This window comes from Sorghum bicolor, chromosome 8 (assembly GCF_000003195.3).
Source record: "Sorghum bicolor cultivar BTx623 chromosome 8, Sorghum_bicolor_NCBIv3, whole genome shotgun sequence".
Lineage (NCBI taxonomy): Eukaryota > Viridiplantae > Streptophyta > Magnoliopsida > Poales > Poaceae > Sorghum > Sorghum bicolor.
The window spans coordinates 59653250-59677155 of NC_012877.2; the positions used below are offsets into that span (position 1 = coordinate 59653250).

The window sequence follows — 23906 nt, forward strand, 5'->3', positions numbered from 1 at the left end:
GACTACTACTTGCAGCATACAAAGATCTAAGATTACGTTATTTTGACATCGATTCCTAGATTTGCTTATTCAGGCAACGCATCCCATTTTTAGATGGATCATGCTTAGACTGATTGAGTGTCTATTGTCTATCTCACAACTCTATCATCATGTGGTGAAACATATAAAGATCGTTTGTCTACTGTAGAGTAAATGAGCATTGGTTGTTACCAAGAATAAGTGCCATGGCATCAATGCTTGGAAAAAGGGTGGATGCAGCATGGTGGACCTCCGATTTAGTGTCAAACATGGTTTCTGGTTCTTCAATTCTCGAGATAATTCGTTAGGTGTTACATTGGTTGGTTGTACCTTAGCACTCACTTTGAAGTACAAGATTTTTTCTCACTTTTGGTTGAGAATGTTAGATGTTTTAGGTCATGGGCCAAACAATTCCAAATAAAATCTCAAAACCCCATTCACACATGCCTGTATATATAGAAAAGTGGGGAACTTTAGTCCCACCTTGCTACTTTAAGAGGAGTGAGACCAACTTAAATAGTTGAGTTATCTCCATCTTATTGAAGCCATTGGGAAAAGGAAAATGAAGAATCACACGCGCGCTCGCTTGCCTCGCCTCGCTGGGTAGGGCCAATGTGTAGGGTCGATATGGCGGACTAGAGGGGGTGAATAGTTCTTTCTAAAACTTATCACGCCGGCTAACCAAAAATTAATACAGAATTAAAACTATCGGTCTAGCCAAGACTACACCCCTCTATCTAAGTTCTCTAGCACCTTGTAAAAGATCCTAAACAAGCAAACAAGGTGCTACCTTAGCAAGAGCTCACCTAACCAATTATAGAAGCAAGGTCACACAAACCTATGCCACTAGTACTTTGCAAAACCAGGGAGCTCCTACACAACTAGTAAGCAAAAGCACAAAGCTCCTAAGCTCACTAGCAATGCTCAATAACAAGTGACTAACAAGGTTACACAAACCAAATTAGTCACGTAAGGGGACCTACTTCTAGCTACACAAACAAGAAGATAACTAGCAAGATACACAAGCTAACTAATTACAAGAGCAACTACACAAGCACAAGTATATGAATGTAAGAACAAGTTTGTGTTAGGGACTTGCAAACTAACGGGAAGAACAATGTTGACACGAAGATTTTCTCCTGAGGTTCACTTGGTTGCCACCAAGCTATATCCCCGTTGTGTCGACCAACACTTGGTAGTTCGACGGCTAAGAGGTGTATCACGAACCTCGTCCTTACTAGGACACCGCAAGAACCTACCCACAAGTAAGGTAGCTTAATGACACGCACGATCCAATAGAGTTGCTCTTCGCGATCTCCGTGGGGTGAGCACCGTACCCCTCACAATCTCTTTTCTGGAGCACCGCACAATCTCCTTGCGTGCTTCGACGGAGTCACAAGCCACCAAGCCGTCTAGGAGGTGGCAACCTCGAAGAGTAACAAGCATCACTTGGTTGCAACACGAACACCTAGTGCCACTCAATGCAACCTCACGATGCAATCGCACTAGAATCGCTCACTCACATAATTAGATGATCACTATAAAAGCATATGTGAGTTAGAGGCTTTACTAGCACTCCCCAAGCATGGACACTAAGTCCCAATGGTGCTCAGCACTAGCCAAAGGTCGACCACCACTTCTATTTATAGCCCCAAGGGCTAAACTAGTCGTTGCCCCTTCACTGGGCAAAAGACGTGGGCATCGGACTCGCTGTAGGGAGCCACTGGACGCTCAACCCCAGCGTCTGGTGCTTAGGTGACAGCCACATGTCACTAGCCGTTTGAACTCGACTGTTGCCACCAATGGCTGACACGCGCTCGCACCTAAAGCAGTAGCACCGGACAATCTGCTGATCCACATCGAATGCGTCAGGTGCACATTGGACCTGTACGCAGAGACAGTGTAATCCACCCAGGGTCACCGGACGTGGGCCACCGGATGCTCTCCTGCGTCCAATGTCGTGGGCTCTTCTTCTTCAGACCACCGGACGCTCAGCACCGGACTCGCTCGCGTCACTGCTCGTGCGTCCGGTGTGTTCACCTCAACAGGTTCAGCAACTGACAGTACACCGGACGCTCTGGTCCAGCGTCCGATGCCTCTGAGGCCAGTGTCCCGTGACTTCTCTAAAATTCTCATCGGCGCAATAGAAAATATGCGTTTCATTTTCTTAAAAGTACCAAATCCCTTTCTACCCTAGAAACTCCACCTCTTTTGCAAATGTGCCAACACCACCAAGTGTACACCACCATGTGTAAGTGTGTTAGCATTTTCATAAACATTTTCCCAAAGGAGTTAGCCTCTCAAAACTTGCCACGCCACTCGATCCTAACACCTATGCAAAGTTAGATCACTCAAGTGGCACTAGATGACCGATATGCAAACAAGTTTGCCCCACCTGATAGTACGGCTATCTATCCTAAATCTAGTCATAAACTTCTCTACACACCTATGACCAGTGAAATAGAAATGCCCTAGGTTATACCTTTGCCTTGCGCTTTCCATTTTATCTTCTCCAATATTGATGCAACACATGCACCAACCAATCACCAAATGATATCATCCACTTCATATCATCACGTGACCGTATTGGTTCATCGATCTTGACCTCACTTGCTCTTCACCAATGCCTTGGTCCATCGGCGCCAAGTCTTGCTCAAGCTTCAAAGCCTCCAACTTGCTCTTCACTCTTGCAACCGGTCTATCAAGCCAAGCCTCATCTTGATCTTCTCCACCTTGGTCACATGACTCCATGTCATGTCTCATATGCAATGAGCTCCTCCATCATCACATAATCACCTGTGGACTAATCTTCTGTGTATCTCACATAAACACTATTAGTCCACCTAAGTTGTCACTCAATTACCAAAACCAAACAAAGACCTTTCACAATGGGCGCGCACGCACGACATACGTGTGAATGGTGTGGCGATTTCCTGCTCCTACCCTTACGGGTGCTGCCACTCAAAATTTTTGCATGCATGGATAAAATTGCGCCGGTCTATTTGGTAAGCAATTATTCTTGTATTATGACTATTTGGTAAAACGACGGGTAATTACCATAGCGTTGTGATTGATTGAGTGGCTAATTGCTTTCCTTAGTTGCGTGTTCAACCAAAAAAATACTGCCTGTTCAACCAAAAAAATAGAAGTTCATATATACACAGGTTTACCTGGCCAAAAATTACACACTTCAAAGTTCTAGGCAAGGATGCTGTTACGGTGGGTCAGCAGTACCAGCGAAGGACGAGGACCCGTGGCTGAGATCCGAACTGACAACATGCAGCGGCGATGCACAAGAACAGGCGCTGCCAGGATTAGCAGCAGCATACAAGGCTGCCTGAATAAGTGCTTGTTGAATAAATCGAATAGTTGTAAGTCTAGGAATGCATGTTCTTTATTTGAGCTCAAGATTCTATATAAAACAGTATGCTCGATGAATGGAAGAGATAGCCCTGGGATTTAAACACTTCTGTCTCCCTTGGGCACCCAACACTATTCTTTGTATTGATGTTGCCAGCCACCTGCTCCTTGTGGCATCGAACATGGCGCCGCCAATCTGTCGCCGAAACACCAAGCCCCGCCCCCATGTTTCTCCTCCCTACTTCCTACGCTCCAAGGCACGATGTAACGACATGGTATCGGGCTTCATGGCTTCATCCGGGACCACTTCGACCACCATCGTGCCACGACCGTCGTGCCCACCATCGGCGTTTCCCTGCCACCAGCCACCTCCAACGCCATCATCCCCTCCCTGCCACCCATTGCGCCACCACAGCCCCCATGGCAGCCATTCCCACCAACGCGCTCAACAAGATCAGGTTTTGGCTGGCTGCTACCTACCTGCTGACCGGCCGGGCCTAGCTGCTGGCCAGCCGTGTCCTGGCGAGGAGCGACCATTGTCTGCTTGGTTCCCGTCGCACCTAGAAAACTCACGCACGCACGCGTCGCCAACAAACTTACCTGTTAGTGGATCACAAGACGTACGTGGTGTCGGGGTCGCGGTGCTTCAACGTCGGCTTCAGTTCGCGCGTTCGAGGTCGATCGTCGTCGTGCTTCAAAGGGAAACGCTGGCCACCACCCTGTCTATCTTCATCCTGCTCGCGATTGAGGTTGTGGTGCTTCAAGAGGACACACCGCTTGTTCGCTAAGCTATCCTCGTCGCGGCGATGCAAGCTCTCTAGTTTAGAAGTCGGTGGCTCGGGCACACGCGATCATGGCGTGCTGGCCTGGTGAGGGAGATCACGAAGACCACAAGGCTGGTGGAGGATGTTGAGGAGGGTGCGTTCAAGCTGGCAATGTTGGAGGAGGCGGAGATGATCGTGGATGGCAGCAGGTTCTCATATATGGCCTGGTGCGGTGGCAGCGGCTTGGCGACGGCGTAGTGGTCCGTTACAATGTCGTGCTGATGATAAAGGAGACGAGCGTATATTTTCTTTTGAGGTTCCTTCAATTTCGTCCGTATGTTTCCTTTTGAGTTTGATTTAATCTTGTGCTTTCGTTTCCTTTTGAAGCCGCATGATTTCATTTCCTTTTGAAGCCACGCCACGGAACCAATGTTTGCACGAAAAAAATGTCTTCCTTTTGTTGTTTTTAGTTGTATAGGAGATATATAAATACAAATTCTATTTACCAAACAGTTGGATGCTCCAAAGAACCAGCCGCTAAGAGCGTCCCCAACAGCCGGAGTAAATCATGAGCTAGATGCAGATTACAGACTCGACAAACATGGAGAAACATGCGAGCTGAGCGCTTGCTCCGACGCTAGTTATAATTTTTGTTGGCCTCTCTCCTTCTCCTAGTTAGCACGATGTCAGCCGTCAAGGATACCCTAAGCAGATTAGTCATAGACCCCACACTCCCACCAAGGTCCTGTTTAGTTCCACGCTCAAAAACTTTTTACCCATTCCATCGAATCTTAAAAAAAACTAATTACATAGTTTAATTGTAAATAACGAGATGAATTTTTAAACCTAATTATTTCATAATTAGCCATAATTGTTATAGTAATCCACATGTGCTAATGATGGATTAATTAGGTTTAATAAATTCGTGGGCTATGTAATTTTTTTATTAATATATTCGAAAATCCCTCTCAGTATCCTTTCGACACATCCGACGTGACATCTAAAATTTTTCGTTTCATGAACTAAACGAGGCCCAAATCTAAAGCAAGGTCGTGTAAGGCCTTGTTTAGTTGGGGAAATTTTTTGGCTTTGGCTATTATAACACTTTCGTTTGTATTTGTTAATTATTATCCAATTATAGACTAACTAGGCTCAAAAGATTCGTCTCGCAAATTACAGACAAACTGTGCAATTAGTTATTTCTTTTACCTATATTTAATGCTTTATGCATACGTCCAAAAATTAAATGTAACGGAGAATCTTGAAAATTTTTAGAAACTAAACAAGGTCTAAAATAAAAAACCAAAGCAATGTAGTAGGAGGCTTTTACATGTCATTATAAAAGTTGACAATTACCTATAAGCCATTAAAAAAGTTGTGTGTTTTATAGGTGCCGCCACTCTAAACTCTTTTGCTCTCTATACCATTTCCGTCAGATTTGATTCTAACGGTGTTAAACTACAGGCTACAGGTATAAAAAGTTAAAAATACTCTCATATTTGAATGTGCAGTTAATTTGTTTTGAGCATTTAACGATCTTAAATGAAAAAAACTCAGAATTGCAATTTAACATAAATTAATGCCTGCAGTTTAAATATAGAGTCAAATCTAACGCAAACGATATAGAGAGCAAAAAAAGTTTAGAAAAGTGACATCTATAAAAAAAACTTAATTTTTTTAATGAAATTGCCAACTTGACATACCCGTAGTGGGCGGAGCAGAGGTGGGTAACTGGGCGAGCGGCGCAACCCTTTGGCCAGGTCCTCGTCGGCCCTTCGCCGGCGACGAGCATCCAGCGCATACTCCCCCTCCTTCCCCTTCCCCTGTGCGAAACCGAGCCACCCCATATCCACACTAAGCTATTCCTAGTCACAACTGACCCAATTTCGTGCACATATATGAATACCCACTAAATTTCGATTTTTTCCACAATTAGTGGATCCGCTCCTGCCCTCATGGCCCAGGTCGGGTCGGCCACTGCCTCGGAGAGGCCGCCGCCGCAGGACGCATGGGTCGTCGAGCTCCGCAGTCTCCTCCCGCAGTGGGAGTCGCTGCGGGATTCCTCCAAGGTACAGAGCCCTGTTTCTCCCCCTTAGGGTTTGTTCTGCTGTATGGCGCTTTGAGATGCCGCATAATTCTATGAGATGTGAAGTGATGGAGACTCGAAATCCTTCACAAGCATATGGAATATTAGTTTCTCTGAGGGTGAAGTCAGCGAATTTCATGATGCTAATCGTTGTTAGTTTTGCTGTTCTGGGTTATGGTTTGAGGGGTTTTGCTTATGCAGTACATGTATGGAATGTCTTGAGCACTTGAAAGCATATTTAGTTGTGACGATTGTTAGTCCTGTTCTTCATTTTATACTAATACAAAAAGCCTAGCATTTCTTCTTAAATAACAGAGAAGTTTTATGATCCGTTTCCCAGAACAGGCACGATAACAATACTTGCAGTCACTTAGCACGGTTATTGTGGAATGTAATGTCATTTTTTCTTGTGCAGGTCATTATCCCGATTTCAATATCTAGGGTGAACCAGTTTGATGCTGCAAGGCTAGATGTCGAGATGTCGGCAGTGTTGAAAGAGCAGCTAGTCAAAGTGTTCTCCTTGATGAAGGTGCTTTCTTTATTAACTATGCTGATATTTGTGTTGCTTGAGGCTTGCACAGAACTGAAGAGCACTGGTAATTTTGCTTTCAGTTTTGATGATTTTTCTTCATATCAGCCAGGACTCTTATTCCAATATGAGCCTGAACTTGATGCTTTCCTCGAGTTCCTCATCTGGAGGTTCTCAATTTGGGTTGACAAGCCAACCCCTGGCAATGCACTGATGAACCTGAGGTATAGAGATGAGCGGGCAGCACCCTTGACTGGAAAAGAAGGTAAAAGTTTATGTCAACATTTTTCCGACTACCTATCATGCTGGACTGATTATAGCTAACCAACTGAGATGGTCGGTCTTAGTGAACATTTTGAGACATAAAGCAGTAGAGCACATCATTTTGCGTGTTTCCTCTGCATTAGAATACCCTTTGCTTACATTAGTTGAGGATCCTAGTATGTTAAAGTTGGCTGATCCTAGCTCTTGTGGGTCTAACTTTGTATGCAGAAGCTGGTTCTACAGTTATGCTAATTCACTGTCCTTTTAGTTTTAGTTAAAAAAATAATTTGTCTGCAAATGCATGGTGACCTGTTTGCAATTTATTCTAATTCAAAATTTTCAAATCACCACAGATTGAAGTTTTGAAAGCATGCTCCCAATAAATCTTTGGCTCAGATAGTGTAGTCTACTAAAAATTATTTTGTTTGAAAATCCTCTAGTTACTGCCATTCAGCTAAGAAATTTATTTTGGAACAGGGTGATATTGTTCCTTATCTTGATAATCGTAAGCTTTTATTGATGTTCCCCACATCATGGTATGTTCATTATGAACTTTGTGCCCTATTGAGTAAATGAGTAGAACACTTTACACTTTTAGTCCAATAGTTGCTGGTACAAATACCTAATACAAATACACAGTAAAGTGAAATATTGAGTTATGATCATCTTGTTTGGTGTGGAACCACTTTCAGATATTTTTATTATTGTTTAGCTTTTTCCCTAAATAATATTGCTACTAGGTTGTTTCTTGATTATATGAGGGAAAATAGGGAAGTAATAATATCTTCTATTCTATTGTGTGTTTGCAAGTTAGGTCTGGTTTGAGTTTTTTTCCTGAAACTGTCTTCAGAATATTTCTCAGACAGACACTACTGGTTTCTCTAGTTGGTGGTGTTGCTCTCTGAAGTAGGTCGACAAGCAGCAGAGAAAGGGCCTGCTTACCATTCTTGTTGCTTGGGAAATTTGGAAACACATGGATGTGTTCTTTTGTGTGTGTGTGGTGGGTGGGTGGGTGGGTGGGGGGGGGTCTCCTAGTGCTAGTGGTGTTGTTAGGCAATAACAGAGGACTCCGCTCTGTTGTGTGCATCCAGAGCTTTTGAGCTCTTAAGTTTCTCCATTGGTGGTGTGTTTTAGCGCTTGGTGCGCCGTTACATTTTGATGTTTTGAACTGGTTCTGTACCATATTTTTCTTCTTTAGTGGTATGCAGCTCTCCAGCGTACTTTTGAGAATTAGTTTAGTAAACTATAATCTGATTTATCAATCAGTATGCTGGATCTTACAATGACTGCTTCGCACAGCCATTTTAGCAAACATGCATTTCAGCACAGCACAACAATCAGAATTTGGTTAGGGCATCTCCAACAGTTATGCAATTGGACTATGCATTCTAGAAATTTACCAAAAACCTTAAAAATTGCTCTCCAACAGTTATGCATTTGACTTATGTATTTTGGCAAACTTGGCATTTGATGGACCAAACTTGGCATTTTTGCATAGGCACAATGACTTGGCAATTTTGATATCCCGAGTCTCCTGGACTCCTTGTCGTGCGCGACTTCCCCACGTGCTGCGGTAGTTTTCCGCGAGGACTCCTCCTCCCCGTGCAAACTCTTCTTTCCCGCGCGACGTGAACTCTGCGACCTGCGACTTCGTGGACTACTGGCGTGCGATGGAACTCTGGCGAACTGTAACTTCGTGGACTGGCAGACCGGGAGGCCGCGATTCACAGAAACGGCGGTGACTTGCGACTTCGTGGACTAGCGGCGACGGGCGACGAAAATTCCCGCGCAGAGGAAAAATCTCGCACGAAGCGCGCCAAAAAAAAAAGATCCCAGACAAAAATAGTTGGGTTCACTATTTTGGGAAATGCCAAGTTAAAAATGCCAAACACTTGGAGATGGACTTATTTTTCCTTTGGCAAAACGTTTAGGGACTTGGCAAATTCCATCAAATGGCAAATTTCAATTGTATAACTGTTGGAGATGCTCTTAGCAATGAAACAAGTTGGGTCTCATGGACATGAGCCTAATGCCAGCCACTGCCAGGAGGCATATGATGTGCATTCTGCATTGTTTTTCTTACTGTTGCATAATTGGAAAATTACTTGTTCATCTCATAATCTGTTAGTTTGTTATTAGTCATGATTAGTTGCATATATTTATTGTTATAAAAAAGTTGCATATGTTTAGTATTCTTTGTTTCTGGATATGTTCCTTATTACCCAAGTCTTCCACCATCTACAAAAAGGATAGGACTGTCACAATGTATCCTTTATGTTCAAACAATGGAATGACTAACCATCTGCATTCGCTTGTCTAAAGTTTTCTTCATGTATGCCCATCCTCTTCTGTTCTAGTGTCTTGTCCTCTCAATATGCACCCTTCTGCTCCCGTTATCCATGATTTTAACCATTCAGCAGCTCAATTTATCATATTTACATGAACACATCAAATTACAGCTTGGTTGGAGCTTGCTTTTTTTTTGCATTGCATGCTATAGGCATTCTCTTTGTCTTTATAAAAGCAAAAGTTCAAGTTATCTCCGCAATTGAACTGAACCTCACCAGTCACCATGGTTATCTTAGCCACATTAGCTCATTTATAACATTACTAGGAGTTTATTTGATACCAGTTTGTGTTATTTGCTACTGATATGTAGATGAGTATCATCTGAGCAACATCTAATGGATTCTATTTGCTTTTTAGTTAGAACAGGTTTGGAAGGACCTGGGCTTTCTGTTTCTCAAAAGATATTTTATTGTATTAGCTTTGTTGGTGGCCAATATATATGGTCACGATTACAGTCTTTTTCTGCTTTCCGTCGATGGGGTGATTCTGAACAGGTAACCTGACTCCTTCCTGAAATCTTACAATTCCAATTCACTGGTATTAGTGTAACTTAATATTAATATTTCTATTTCATGATGTAGAGACCACTAGCAGGCCGTGCTTGGGCATTAATGCAGAATGCTGAAGTATTGTATAGGGCTGCTTCATTCTTTAACCTATTATTGTTTCTTTATGGTGGGAGGTACCTTCCTATTCCTGTTTAATCATGGTCCTTTCTTGTATCATGAGGATGGTAGAAATTGTTCATGATTATCATGGCTGTAGCAGGTGGCACCTAGTTTGGCAAAGTTAACTATCTATTTAGAGACTGAATATTGCCAACATGTGCAGCATGTACTGTCCACTGATAGGAAATTGACCAATGACAGTGTATTTGAATGAGCTAGATCAGCATAATTTGTGGGAAAATTGAAAGCTACTCTTTTTTAATAGATTATCATCATGTTCACTTTTTAAATATTATGAAGTTTATATGTCACACACATGCTTTTCATCCTTGCTTATTCATTTATAAAGGTACAAAACTATTGTAGAAAGGATTCTGAAGGCAAGACTTGTTTATGGGAGCCCCAACATGAATAGAGCTGTTAGCTTTGAGTACATGAATCGCCAGCTGGTCTGGAATGAGTTTTCGGTAAGTCTCTTTCTTACAGTCCTGTTGTTAATCTGAAAAGTTTCTATCTTATGTGATTATTGATTTTACAGATTGATCTGTGCTTTTGGTTGCATATATACTGATATAATGAAATCGTTCTAGCCAATGTGGATCTCATATATTCTTGATAGATCAATACACCTATCTGGTCTCTGAATGATTGATTCTCTGATGTCCTCCAATATCTGACATCGCAGATCGCATATGTTTGTTTATGACACTAAATCTAGTTTGTATTCACTCCAGCCAGATTCTAGGATGCAAACATGGGAGGTAGTGGATACCTTAATTGCATCTGTTTCTGTTCCAGCTTGGAATGGTATTTTTACCAAGTCAAAAATGTTGCATTGTTATCATGATTCAAATGCAGCTTGCATGACTCTGGTGTAATAATATATCCTATATGATACATTCCTTGTGTTCTGATTCTGTTGATTTGATCTATGTTAAGTGAAATGCACTCAGGACTATCTAGTTTGACACTTGATAATAACGGATTGCTAATGTGATTCTTAATAGAGTGCACTGGGGGCTGCTGTGCAGGTTTCTTTAGGTGTTTCTGAGATTGTCCACAAATACATTGGTATGGGATTTTGGTATAACTGAAAACCCTGAAATGTGCTATTTAAGGATAAATAAAATGAAATTTTCCTCTATGCTGCATCTGAAAACTTGGACACGGGTGAGTTATCTAATGTACAAGATCATAATATTTGCCTAATAGAATGTAAGTAAACATGGGCTGGGGTTATTCTGATCATTGAATGACAAATAAAGTTAAAAATCAATGGATTTATCTTTACTCTTTAAGCTCAAAATTTATTCAGTCTAAAATTTGATCACGTTCTCGAGAAACTTACTGTGAAGCACACTCGAGATTAGTCTTATGGGTTATGGGCTTATGGCCATTGCTGATATTGTACTCTGTGGAACTCTGTTGTGACTTAGGAGGCTATTTTTCCTGTGTTTAAATTGGTGTTTGTGCTAGTGTCTCAAGACTTCATTCTGATGTACTGCCAGTAGATTTACTTCTTGGAATCTTGAACTTGAAGTGGTGTCTCACTCTCACACCACTTAATTGTGTCTCACTCTCACACCACTTAATTGTGCAGGAAATGTTGCTTTTGCTTCTTCCCCTTCTAAACTCATCCTCAGTAAAGAAGTTCCTTCTCCCCTTCTCCAAAGATAAGTCGGCAGGTTCTTCTGGTGATGAGGCAGACTGTCCTATATGTCGGTCCAGTCCTAGTATTCCATTTATTGCTCTTCCATGTCAGCACAGGTATGCTGTTTCTTTCCGTGCTCTGCCTGTCTCCCTTTGTGGTATTACTCCCTTCGCAGATTCCATCTGACATTTTGCAGAACAAAGAAGCACGTTAGAAAAGTCATGTTCTTATAGCCCTTATTAGATTAAGGGCACATTTGGTTCCCAAGTGATCCCTCGCCTTGCCTTGCTCAGCCAGAAAGCATTTGGATTGCATGTGAGACTATCTCGGGGTCTGCGCCAGCAAGGATTTTCCTTGTTCACAAGGGAGAGCGAGTTTAGCTTGCCTGCACTGGAAAGACTTGCCTTGCTGGGCGAGGTGAGACGAGCAGAACCGGCAAGAGAATCAAACTTTCCCTAACATCTGGGATGGTGTTTATTACTCTAGTTCACTGTAGTAGTCTAGTATATAGCCTTGGAAACATCCATATGATCATTCAATGAGAGACATATATAAGGAAAAGCAGTTGCATAGTCATTTCCAAATTGTAGACTGTAGGATCATTTCCTGGCTTTCTAGGCAACTGCTATAATCATAATTCACTTGAATATCTATTCCTTTTTTGACAGGAAAACCCTGCTTTTAGAGAAAGCATAATGAAAATATCTATTTTTTCTGGAAAAAAAACAGAGTGTGAAAAGTCATACTTTTTGTATTAGTTGTACACATGCTAGCTGCTAGGTGAATATGCTATATAGCTAATTTGCATGTTTGTTCCGATAAGATGGTTTCAAGACTTAATGTCTTGGCTGTTATAGTATCTAAGCTTTGTTGTGTTGAAATTTGCCTCAGACAAATTCTCTGTTGTTTTCAGGTATTGCTACTATTGCCTACGCACGCGTTGTTCTGCTACAAATTCCTATAGATGCACACGTTGTAACGAGGTGGTTGTTGCAATTCAAAGATTAGGATCAGTTTAGTTTGCTAGTTGGGTTAAAGATAAATAATTATGGCGTGTGTCTACAGAGAAGCAGCACTTTGGTCTTTCATACAGTTAGAACTTAGAAATTTCGATGCTCCATTGAGGATGGGCATCATGAAATGTACATGTAATTGCCCCAAGTGTGGACAGTTTTGATACCATGAATTACTTGTTGTATATTGAATGAATGAATGTCACAGAACTTACACGGATTCACTACTAACTAATGAGGATTTCTCTACTACTAATCATGATATGTGTTTTCTTTGAATGAATGTATTTTCTATGTGTTTAATTGAAACCTTAGCTTAGGTTATGTTGGCTCTGAGTGCAGGCCATGTGTTGTGCTGTCATAAATCTACATTTTAGGTTTTAATTTTTGAACTAATTATTTGTGATTTCAAATCCAGATGTTAAATTGTGGTGTTTGTTATACCTTTTATTCAAAACGCTTCCTTTTTATTTCATTAAAACAAATGATTCTAGGACCAAGGCTGCACTATTTAGTCTAAGTCACAATTGCAAAAATAATTGCTGCAGCCGGCACCCCAGTACACAAGATGTCGATATTTCTCTATCAAAGAATTGTGTATGTTGTAATATTATTTTTTAGGAAAATAGTGACTATATTTGTGTAGATACGTTATAATGTTTGTAGTCATAATGTATAAATTATATAAAGTATTAATGTACTGATTTGTTATGCTAAACTATTAATATATAATTTAAAATAAATTGATAGCGTCATTGGTACGTGCTTGTTCAAGGGTACATTTATCATGGATGCTAAACTATAGAAATATATATGTATTGCGCATTCATGTATATATATTTGGTATGCATGGTCGCATTCAATGTATATACGTACGTGGAGTTAGTTTTTATTTAATTATAATGAATAGAACATGGTAATTTAAACATACTTATACATATTTATGGTTATTTTTTAGATAGTAAGTGTTGGAAATTGAGATATAGATATGAGGAGATATTTAGTTTATTTTTATTAATAGTAGATCTGATTAATTTGGATGAAAATTAGGCGTTACGTAGATTTTTTTTAAGACATGATAATTCAGATTCAAAAAGTTGAGGTTGCTCAATAGCGAGCGGTCTCTAAACATGCACAATGATGCCATCCGAGTCTGCAACATTTGGATTTTCTAATATTTGAGCCCTTAAATTCACACGGCAGTGTCATCTGGGACCCAACTCTTGATAGTTAGGTCAACTTGTCTGACACTGTTGTTCGGATGTTGTATTGGTCAAAACTGGGGGCCTTGTTTAGTTCTTAAACTATTTTGCAAAATAAAATAGTCAAGATTTTCAGTCACATCGAATCTTGCGGTATATATATGGAGCATTAAATATAAATAAAAGAATAACTAATTATATATTTTGTCTGTAATTTGCGAGACGAATCTTTTAAGTCTAGTTAATTCATAGTTGGACAACAATTATCAAATACAAACGAAAGTACTACAATAATATTTTGCAAAAAAATTTCACCAACTAAACAAGACGTGGCTCTAAACCGCTCTATCGGAGAGAAGTGAGTCTGAAGACCCAAACATCAAAATTGAGATCTAGGGGCCTGAATAACACTTTATTCCAAGTTTAGGGACCATTAATGAATTTATGAATAATATTATTTTTTTAGAATTGGAAAATTGTATAATTTTACATATTAATAAAATGTAGCTTTGTTAGGGTTACTTTATGTCTTTTTCTATAACGGCCAGTAGAGGTTGATACTTTTAAAAATGGAATACATTGATGCCTCTTATTATTCAATAGTAATGATGATTAGATGTTTCTGATTTTTGTGAGAATTTTTAAAAATTATCTTTTTCTTGGCGTTGCCTCCTCTGATTAATAACATTATTATAAGTTTTACTTATACTAATTTATAGCTACGGCCGGCGTGAGCGACAGGGGAACGAACCCACACAAAATCCAATTAGGCTGCTGCCTGGACGTGTCTGAATTAAATCTTGTCTGTCTGTTAATGTGACAGGGACTCTGCACCTGAGTGCGTTGTGCTTGCTAGCTGCATTAGGGTGGGTGGCATGTCTCCTTGCAGACCTGCCAGTCCAACGCATTAGCTGCTACCTATATCTATCTAACACTAGCTGTACTACCAGCACCAATTAGCTTTTCTTTTTCTTTAAATCTTTTTCATCGCATGCTTCTTTATGATGATAGCTGAACTAATCGGGAGGATTGCGATGCCATTTCTGAAACTGTTTTTAGTTTCAGGATAGACAATGGTATTTCTGTGTGTGTAGATATATATCTCTCAGGAATGCCATCACAATGGTATTTCTATCAAACTATTTTTGCACCTTGATCACAGCTTCAGCTTACATTTCAGTAAAAAAAATAAGCAATAATACAACAATGTGCATTTTCAGTAACGTTAAAACAAACTAGACCTTTAATCACAAGAACAAATACAAAATTTACATCATGTACTCTATCATCATGCAAACATGCTTAATTAACATGACGATGCCTGTCTCTAACGCAAACAGCAGAAGCTTGTGACTGTCTGACTGATACAAGGAAACCTTAGGAAAACTGCATCATACATCAATCTGTCATCGTATATACTATATACTCGAAGTTACAAGCCATGCATGCTTTGCATGGCGCCAAAGAAATCTTTTTAGATATCCGGGCGCAAAAACAGGGAAGCAAAAAGAAATTGATCCAAATCAATCGAGAACGAATTGATGAAGCTGCTCAATTAAAGAAACCAACCTGACAACATGTGCCGTTAATCGTGTGTGTGTGTGTGTATGTGTTCTGAGTTCTGACGACGACCCGCCGTGCGGCGGACAGCTGATGATCAGATCAGCACGCGTAGAGCTGGGCCAGCTCCCTCATGGCGTCGTCGTCGCCGTCGTCGTGGAGGTCGACGGCGTTGTCCAGCATCCACAGCAGGTGGTCGAACAGCACGACCTCGCAGTTGACGGCGATGGGCTGATCCTTGTGCCGCCGCCCGTCGTCGTCGTCGATGAGCGCGGCGATCAGCGGGTGGCTGAGGTGCTCCGCGCTGATCACGTACCGCCGCCGCGAGCTGCCCACGAACACTGCCACCAAGCCGCCGCCGCCGCCGCCGCGCACAGACGTGTCGTCGTCGTCGACGACCTCCGCGGCGGCGTCCCGGGTGGACATGGACCGGAGGCTGCTGTACGAGTACGACGACGCGCTCGGCCGCCCTGCTACCCGTGACAGGCTCTTGCACTTGCGCAGCACCACGTTCCTGAACCTGTTCATCGATCTCTGTCACCGGCGACCAAAACGCCTATAGCTACACACTACAGCCACGCGCATGTGTTCAAGTGCAAGTGCATGCGTAGGGCGCTTATAAATGTGGGCTACTTGGCGTGTGTGCGCGCGCGCATATAGGATGATATGTGAGGCCTTGTTTAGTTTCTAGGCGAAAAGTTTTTTTTTTGTGTTATAGCATTTTTATTTGTATTTGGTAATTATTATCCAACACTAATTAGATTTAAAATATTCGTCTCACAAATTAAATTACAGACAAATTGTATAATTAATTATTATGTTTATTTATATTTAATGTTTTATGCATGTGCCGTAAGATTTGATGTGACAAGAAATATTGAAAAGCTTTGAGTGAAACTAAACTATGCCTGAGTGTAGATATGCTCCATCATCACACATGATTTGCAGTTTGGCAAATAAGCCATGATAGAAAATACCGTTGGCTGAGGACCTGATTCAACAGTAATGTTTTGCAGTCTAGGACGCCCTCGATGGCCGTGTCCTCCTCTCGATGAATTAGCCCCAGCTACACCGCCCTCGAAGACCTCTCGTCGTATGCAACCCCTTGCTGTACTTGGGGTCCCTGGGCACGAAGAAGAAGGCGAGATCGCGCAGCCGGTGCGGACCGGTGCGGCGGCTCAACGTGCTTCAGTACTCCATCATTGTGAAAACTTACAGTAATCCAAGGTCTGGCAGAGAGGCCCGGGCGAGGTCGGCCGCTTCATCTCGAGGCGGAGGAGGATGTCCTCCACGATCTCGTCGGGGAGGGGCATGGCACGGCCGGCGGCGACACAGGAGAGATGGGTTTGATTGGGCTCAATCAAAATTTGGAGAAAAAAAAAACTTTACTCTTTAATATTATTATAAGTATATATAGATTAGTTCTTACTATAAGAAGTTGTGCAAAAGACACAAACTGATTGTCGGGTTAATCATTGTTGTTCTCTGGATCGAAATCGTGGACAGTTTTGTAGAAACATATGAAAAATTTGATTGAAAATTCTCTACAATAAAAACACGCAATGCAATGCATAACATGAATGTATTCAACATTCATTTAGGTTATATCCATGATGGTTGCATCTCAATTTTTTATTGCGGGAAATTTTCAAAATATGTTTATAATCGATTATAATGTCTTATAATCTTTTCATTTTTTAATTTTTTTCTAGAGATAAATATAATTTTTGAATGAAATCTTTTAGGAGCCATTGGATCCCTTTATTTTGGAGTTGAAGTCTACTTAATGGATTAGGCTATATTTGGCTTGAAAGTTGACATTTCTCGATTTTTTTTCAAACTCACAAATAAGCCTATTCTAAATTTAAAGGATGGGAAATAAAAATTGATTATATATATATCATCATATTATATTTCTACTCTGCAATTTATACCATGCTCCAGCCTAATAGTAGCTACCCTTGGCGCATGCAAATTCAAGACACTTATGGACTACCCGGCTCCCACGTGATGACGCAGATACACTGTGTTGGCTAAGGTTATGTAATATCTAAGCATGCCATGTAACAATTTATTGTAAATCATCCGACTATTTTAGGGCCATTGATTAATCAAAATCAGGTGGGGGATTCTCTCCCCTCCCGTCGACTTATCAAAAAAATATATAGCATGCTCTTCAACTCACTTCTCTCCAGTAGAAATACAACATATAAGTATATCCCTTATATGTCTAACAGTAATATACAAATATATTCCATGTACAACCATATTAGCTTAATTAATCAGTGCCTAAATTATAATTATTAGAATGAATTCAATTCCAATGATCTAAATGCTCCAAATTTTTATTTGAGTATGTTATTTCTCATTCTATATATCTAGGATTTTTTTTCCCATATAAATCTTAGAAGCTTGGAGAGATTTTTCATGGTTCAAAAGCCTTATATCAAATAAAGATAATGGTAGATGGACTAGATAATGGTAGATGAAGCCCACAAAGGGTGAAGGCTAATTGCACATGCCACGTGAATTCTGCCCAGTTAAACATCGACGCCCAAGGCCCAGGCCCAGGCCCACCACACAAAGCCCACACGCAGGCAAGTGTACGTTGGAAGATCAGAGAAGAGAAAGAGGGGACACAGGCTGATGACAGCTGTTAAAAGGCAATTGGTAACCACCTGTGGGGCCCACCAAAACCAATTCGTCTTCCTGGCTTCGACCGAAAGAGCGGGAAGGCAAGCAGAAGCAGCCGCGGCGACGAGAGGTGAGGTGAGCTCTCGAATCACCCCCATCCTCTCGCTCGATTTCGGTCGGATCGCCGCCGTCCTTGGCTCCACTGCAACCCTCTCCTCCGTGCTGCGATCATCCGAGCCCCAATTTGGTTCCCATCTCCGTCGAATCACCGTGTTCCCGCAGCCGGTTTCGTCGCTAATTCCCGCCGCCGCGTTTGCATTTCGCAGGGAGAATCGAGCCGCTCGCCGCTGGTGCTGTTGGAGAAGAGCAGTAGCAGTCGCGACCCACCACGCACCACCGGCCCGTCGCGCCGACAAGTTCCCGCCGAGGGCGGAGCGTGCGCAGGAGAGAATGGCGGAAGCGGAACCAGGCGTCGCCGCGGCCTTCATCCGCGACGCCCCCTTCGAGGTCCTCAAGGCGCTCCTCGTCCGGCTGTCGCCCAAGTGGATCCTCCGCATGCGCCCGGTCTGCAAGGCGTGGCACGGCAAGCTGTGCAACAGGGCCCTCCTCACCCTCCTCCACCGCGCGGAGCCGCCGCAGCCGCTCCTCTGCTTCGACCGCGTCGCCTGCTCCGACGGCTACATCCACCTCAGCGACTACTGCGTCGAGTCCTTCGACCTCCGCTCCGGCAAGCTGCGCACCGTCTTGCGGTTCGCCGGCAACGAGGACTACTTCGTCGACGAGTACGACCTGGAGGGTCGTGACGCTCCCCCCATCATCGACGACGACTTTGTCAACTTCGACAGGATGAAGCACTACGGCGACGCCATCCATAAGCCCCAGGTCACGGTCCATGCTTCCCTCGACGGTTTCCTCCTCGTCTCCTTCTCCTCTCATCGGCGTTGGTACATCATCAACCCCGTGACGCGCCACTGGGTCTCCCTCTTCGATCCGACGACCTTTGCCCTGGACGTGATCGGGTTCTATGAGCACGGCCGTTCCGGCAAGTACCATGTGCTGTGCCTTAGCCGCAGCAATGTCGTCCGACACGAAGCCGCCCCGACCTACTCCTACTACGTCATCGGAGTGAGGCCTGGGGAGCGGCGACACATCGGGCGGCCACTCTCGCCGGCGGCGAGCAAGGACCATGGTCTACGGTTCGGGGTGGAAAGGGCCTCAATCTCCCCACCCATCCAGTGGAAACGCGGCAACATGGACCTGCTCTGGCCGCCGCAGGAGAGACAGGGATACCAGATGCTGGTGTTCGACACAGGGAACGAGGTGTTCAGCTGGAAGAGACCTCCTCCTGTGACCATGGCGGACGACCAAGAGATGAGGCTGCTTGAATTCTCAGACGGCAACCTCGGCCTGTCCGTGTCCAGGAAGAACCAGGCAACGCTAGAGCTCTGGTGTCTAGAGGATTACCGGGACGAGGTTTGGGTCCTCAAGCACACGATTCAGTTGGCGCTCCAGCAGATGCCGGCTCTGCTGCAGGATGAACATCTTTGGATTCCAGCTGTTGTGTCATCAGAAGGGGATGTGCTGATCCAGTCCCGGTATGGTCTGTTCCACTGTGACAGGGATGGGAATTTGCTGCGCAGGTTTTGGTTTAATCAGCCTCGGAGTAGTCACAGGGTGTTGCCGGTTAGGCATGTGCTGAGGAAGAGCCTTGTTCAGCATCCGATGTTCAAGCCGTCCGAGAATGATGCTGAACCGCCTTTCTTCCGTTGGCTGTCCAGTGATCCCAGCTGGTGATGGTGATTTTCAGCATCTATGCTTTGCATGATGCTATCGATGAAGCTTGACTGAAACTAGCTTTCCTTCTCACGCTCTTGAGATGCTGCAGTGCAGGGTTAACAATCATGACCAGATGCTCCTGTTTCTGTCGTTCAGATACTCTGTATGTTGGATGTTTGCTGAAGTTTGGGACATGAATGGATGTGTGAGATACTGAGATTCAGGTGCTATAATTGAACATGCAAACCTCTGTTGGATACTACTACTGCTATGGATCATGAATCTTGAACTAATTAGCTTGTCAGATCCATTTCTTTCGTAGAACTGGATATGCAAACCTCTTTGTTCATTGGAGTGAAGTTTGGGACCGTATGCTCCTGGTTTTTACCCCATTGGTTGTATGAAATTCTCAGTTCCAATGCTCTGTATGTTGGATTCAGCCATTCAGGTTCTACTATTGAGTATTCTGGTTGCAGAGCTATGGAAATTGATCTCATAATGCATCTGACGATTTTCTGTGAACTGATGCTTCTCTCCTTTTGGTAGAGCTATGGAAGTGGAAGTTTGATTCTGCATTTGATTCGACTGTTTTTCGAGAATGGGTTTCTCCCTTGCTATTTTGACCATTGAATTGTTAAAATAATGCCAGTATGATGATTTCTGTGACTTCGCTTTGTCAGTGTCGTGCCCAAAATATTTCTCTCTGGTGCCTGAATCCTGAACCATGAATGGAATACGCTTGCTAAAACATACTAGATCCACTTCTCAGTTAAGGAGTCGTTCTAACTATATGCCGTTGGACTCGGACATTCAGTTGAGCATATATATGAACTAAATACACCAATACTGTTTTCTATGGATCATGAAACCTATTCCCACAGGTCAACAATCTGCAGATGTCATGACACAAGGACTTCCAACAGCAGCTTTTGAAGGGTTCAGAACCAGAACCAGCCTCTCCGGTCCTCTGGACTCTGGAGTAGCCAGCTATTCACCAGAGTTACCAATTGTGACACTGATACACAACATCTAAAAAAACATGTACTGCATATAGTTGCTCCTTGTTCAGCGTTAAAAACACCAGATTGGCGAATTTCTATTGAAATTCAGAAACTAGAATTGCCGATACCAGTTCTTTTATTTCAGTAACAAAAAAAACACTGAAACTAGACAATGACATCAGCTTGGCAGAGTTAGATTTGGACAACTGTGAATAATAAAATATGACCTTGGCATCACCCTAAACAACCTGACTAATACTAGTACAACACGTTTGACGATTACGATATTGAGATTTTAATTAAAAAAAAACCAATAATTCTTCTGTAAACACACAAAGGGTAATTTCATCCATGTATGGAAGCATGCAAAGCTTCAAGTCTTCTGTAACAAACAAGAAATCATCAGGCACTGCCTACCCTTCCACAATCATGATCCATAGAAATAGTATTATAGTAGTTTCTAATTCACATATGCTCAACTAAATGTCCAACCAAACTAAATGTCGAACCAGATATACAAGTCCTAACTGAGAAGTGGATCTAGTATGCTCCGCACATCTGTCCAGGATTCAGGCAGCAGAGTTTCGGGATGACACAATGATCAAGGAGAGAAATTATGATAAACAAAGTATTCTTGCAACAAAAATCAACACAATGAATTAGCACTCTTGCAACAATTCAATGGCCATATAAAAAAAATAAGAGAGAAACATATGGCAGCAATTCCCAGAAAACTAACAAAAATAGTGAAGAATTCAGAAAAAAAATATAATCACAGTGAATTCATGGAAATAGTCAATCTGCAGAATCAAACTTTCACTTCCACAGTTCTACCAAAAGGAGATAAGCATTTCTACTACACATAAAATCATTAGGTGCATTATTAGATCAATTTTCAAAATTAAGGAAAGGTGGAAAGGGGTGCTCTGCAACCAGAAATACTCAATTATAGCACCTGAATCTCTCACATTTGATTCACACTTCAACAGTCCCAAACTTCAGCACACATCCAACATTCATCCAACTCAGAATTTCATATACAGCCAAAGCGAAAAAAACAACAGAAGCATATATGGTCATGATTTTTATCCCTGCAGCATCTCGAGAGCGAGAAAAGGAAAGCTAGTTTCAGTCAAGCTTCATCGATAGAAACCCGCCGCATCATGTAAAGCATACAGATGCTGAAATTTTGCCGCTGGGATCACTACACCGCCACTACGCATGCAGAGCCGGCTCACCGGGAAGACGTGGTACCACAAGGTCGGGGCTCCTCCTTCGATACGTCTGCCGCTGCACAGCACACGACGGTACTCGCCGGAAATGGTCCGCTGCACAGTCACGGACCCGAGCGGCCGGCCATGGCGGAGGCGGACTCGCTGTCGGTGAACCGTAGGACGTGGCGCGGCTTGCCGGAGCTGAGGTCGAAGGACTCGACGCAGTAGTCCCTGAGGTCGAAGGACTCATCAACGTTGAACCGGTGGTGGGTGGCAATGGCAGCTGCTCTTCTCCAAAAGCGCCAGCGGCTGTGGCTCGATCCTCCCTGACAAATGCAAACGCGGCTGCGGGAATTAGCGACTGAACCGGCTGGGGCAGCATGGCGATTCGACGGAGATGGCGACCACCGCAACGGGGAGAGGAGAAGGGTGCAATCGAGGTAAGGACGAGGGTGATACGATCGAAATCGAGGATAGGATGGGGTGATTCCGATTTGAGAGACTAAGAACAAATGGTCAATATCTAACCTCTTCCAGTCTTAAATTATTATATGGTGATATATACGTTCAATTCAAACTTATTTAATCTGGATCAATTTTGAGAAATATACTAATACAAATAAATTCACTATGAAGACATGTTTTGTGAAACTATTAAAACTAATATGATGGATTGATGGTGTAGATGTATAACTTGTAATAGAGGGAGTAGTATCTTTATGACTAGTTTTTCCATGCACGTTTTCCATTTGAATTGCCATATTCTGATAAAAAATTAACGGTTTTTTTATTCTAGAATGAAATCTAAATGATTTATTTACAGATTCTCTAGGGCTCTCTTGACTGGTGTTCCATCTTCCATGCATGCAGGCTAGCTCTTGACTGGTGCCACCCTACAAAACAACGTCAAAACAAAAGAACCAAGCTACCTCTACATGTGCAAAAAAAAAAAAAAAGCAAAACAAAAATCGAACTCTAGCACCTGCACCATGCTCGGCTCGTGCAGGTTGACACATATACGGGCCAGGATAAGAGCATTCAAGGCCCATGGTGTTGAGGCCCTCCAAAGGGTAGGCCATAGCCCATAGTTCCCCCTTAATGCACAGCCATGGTTGAAAACGGACGGAAACGAACGGAAAATTGCTTTATCGTTTTCATTTTTATATTTTTTAGACCAAAACGGAAGCGGAAGCCAGACAACCGGGAGCGAAAACGGTAGCGGGATACACGGTAATACGAAAACAGGTAAATACGATCGAAAAATAGACGGAAACGAGCGGTAAGCGAAAATTTAAACCAGAACATGTAAGCCGCATATGATAGCGCAAATACAGAGACCAAAATGCAATACCAAATATCAAATATGACTGATCAGTGACTAATGATCACATTAATACAATACCACATATCCATAGTCCATAGATCACAATTCACACAAATATAAATTATCCATACATCGCATAAGAACATATCCATAGTCCATAGATCACAATTCACACAAATATGAATTATCCATACATCGCATAAGATAAGAGACATTTTGGGCCATATTGGGCTTAAGGACTATGTTGGGCTACTTTTCAGTTTTTATGAAAAACGGGATATCCCGGTAAAAAACGGGATTCCGCAAATACGGACGGACAAACGCTCTACCATTTTCAATCCCGCTCACGTTTTAATCCGTCCCATTTTTTGTCCCGTTTCCATTTATCCCGTAAAAAACGAAAACGAACGGAAAAATACGGTATATGGTTGCGGACGGAACCGGATTTATCCCGTCCGTTTTCAACTTTATGCACAGCTAGAAGGGAAAAAAA

The 23906-nt window shown here is 42.6% G+C and overlaps 2 protein-coding genes across 6 annotated transcripts; one reads left to right on the forward strand and one right to left on the reverse strand.

The window, feature by feature from the left end:
* On the forward strand, positions 5824 to 12958 carry LOC8070130 (peroxisome biogenesis protein 2). Of its 5 annotated transcripts, none has more exons than XM_021446373.1 (9): positions 5824 to 6211; positions 6644 to 6757; positions 6866 to 7022; positions 9737 to 9864; positions 9952 to 10052; positions 10388 to 10505; positions 11639 to 11805; positions 11983 to 12106; positions 12603 to 12958. In XM_021446373.1, exons 1-9 carry the CDS (start codon positions 6098 to 6100, stop codon positions 12651 to 12653), a joined length of 1074 nt encoding a protein of 357 aa, XP_021302048.1. In that variant the 5' UTR covers positions 5824 to 6097; the 3' UTR covers positions 12654 to 12958. The 5 variants fall into 5 exon arrangements, with proteins under 5 accessions (XP_021302048.1, XP_021302047.1, XP_002442498.1 ...); XM_002442453.2 differs by having other exon boundaries at positions 5825 to 6211; positions 9728 to 9864; XM_021446372.1 differs by having other exon boundaries at positions 6644 to 7022; positions 9728 to 9864.
* On the reverse strand, positions 15042 to 16079 carry LOC8070131. The gene has a single exon (XM_002443477.2). It carries the CDS (start codon positions 15990 to 15992, stop codon positions 15567 to 15569), a length of 426 nt encoding a protein of 141 aa, XP_002443522.1. The 5' UTR covers positions 15993 to 16079; the 3' UTR covers positions 15042 to 15566.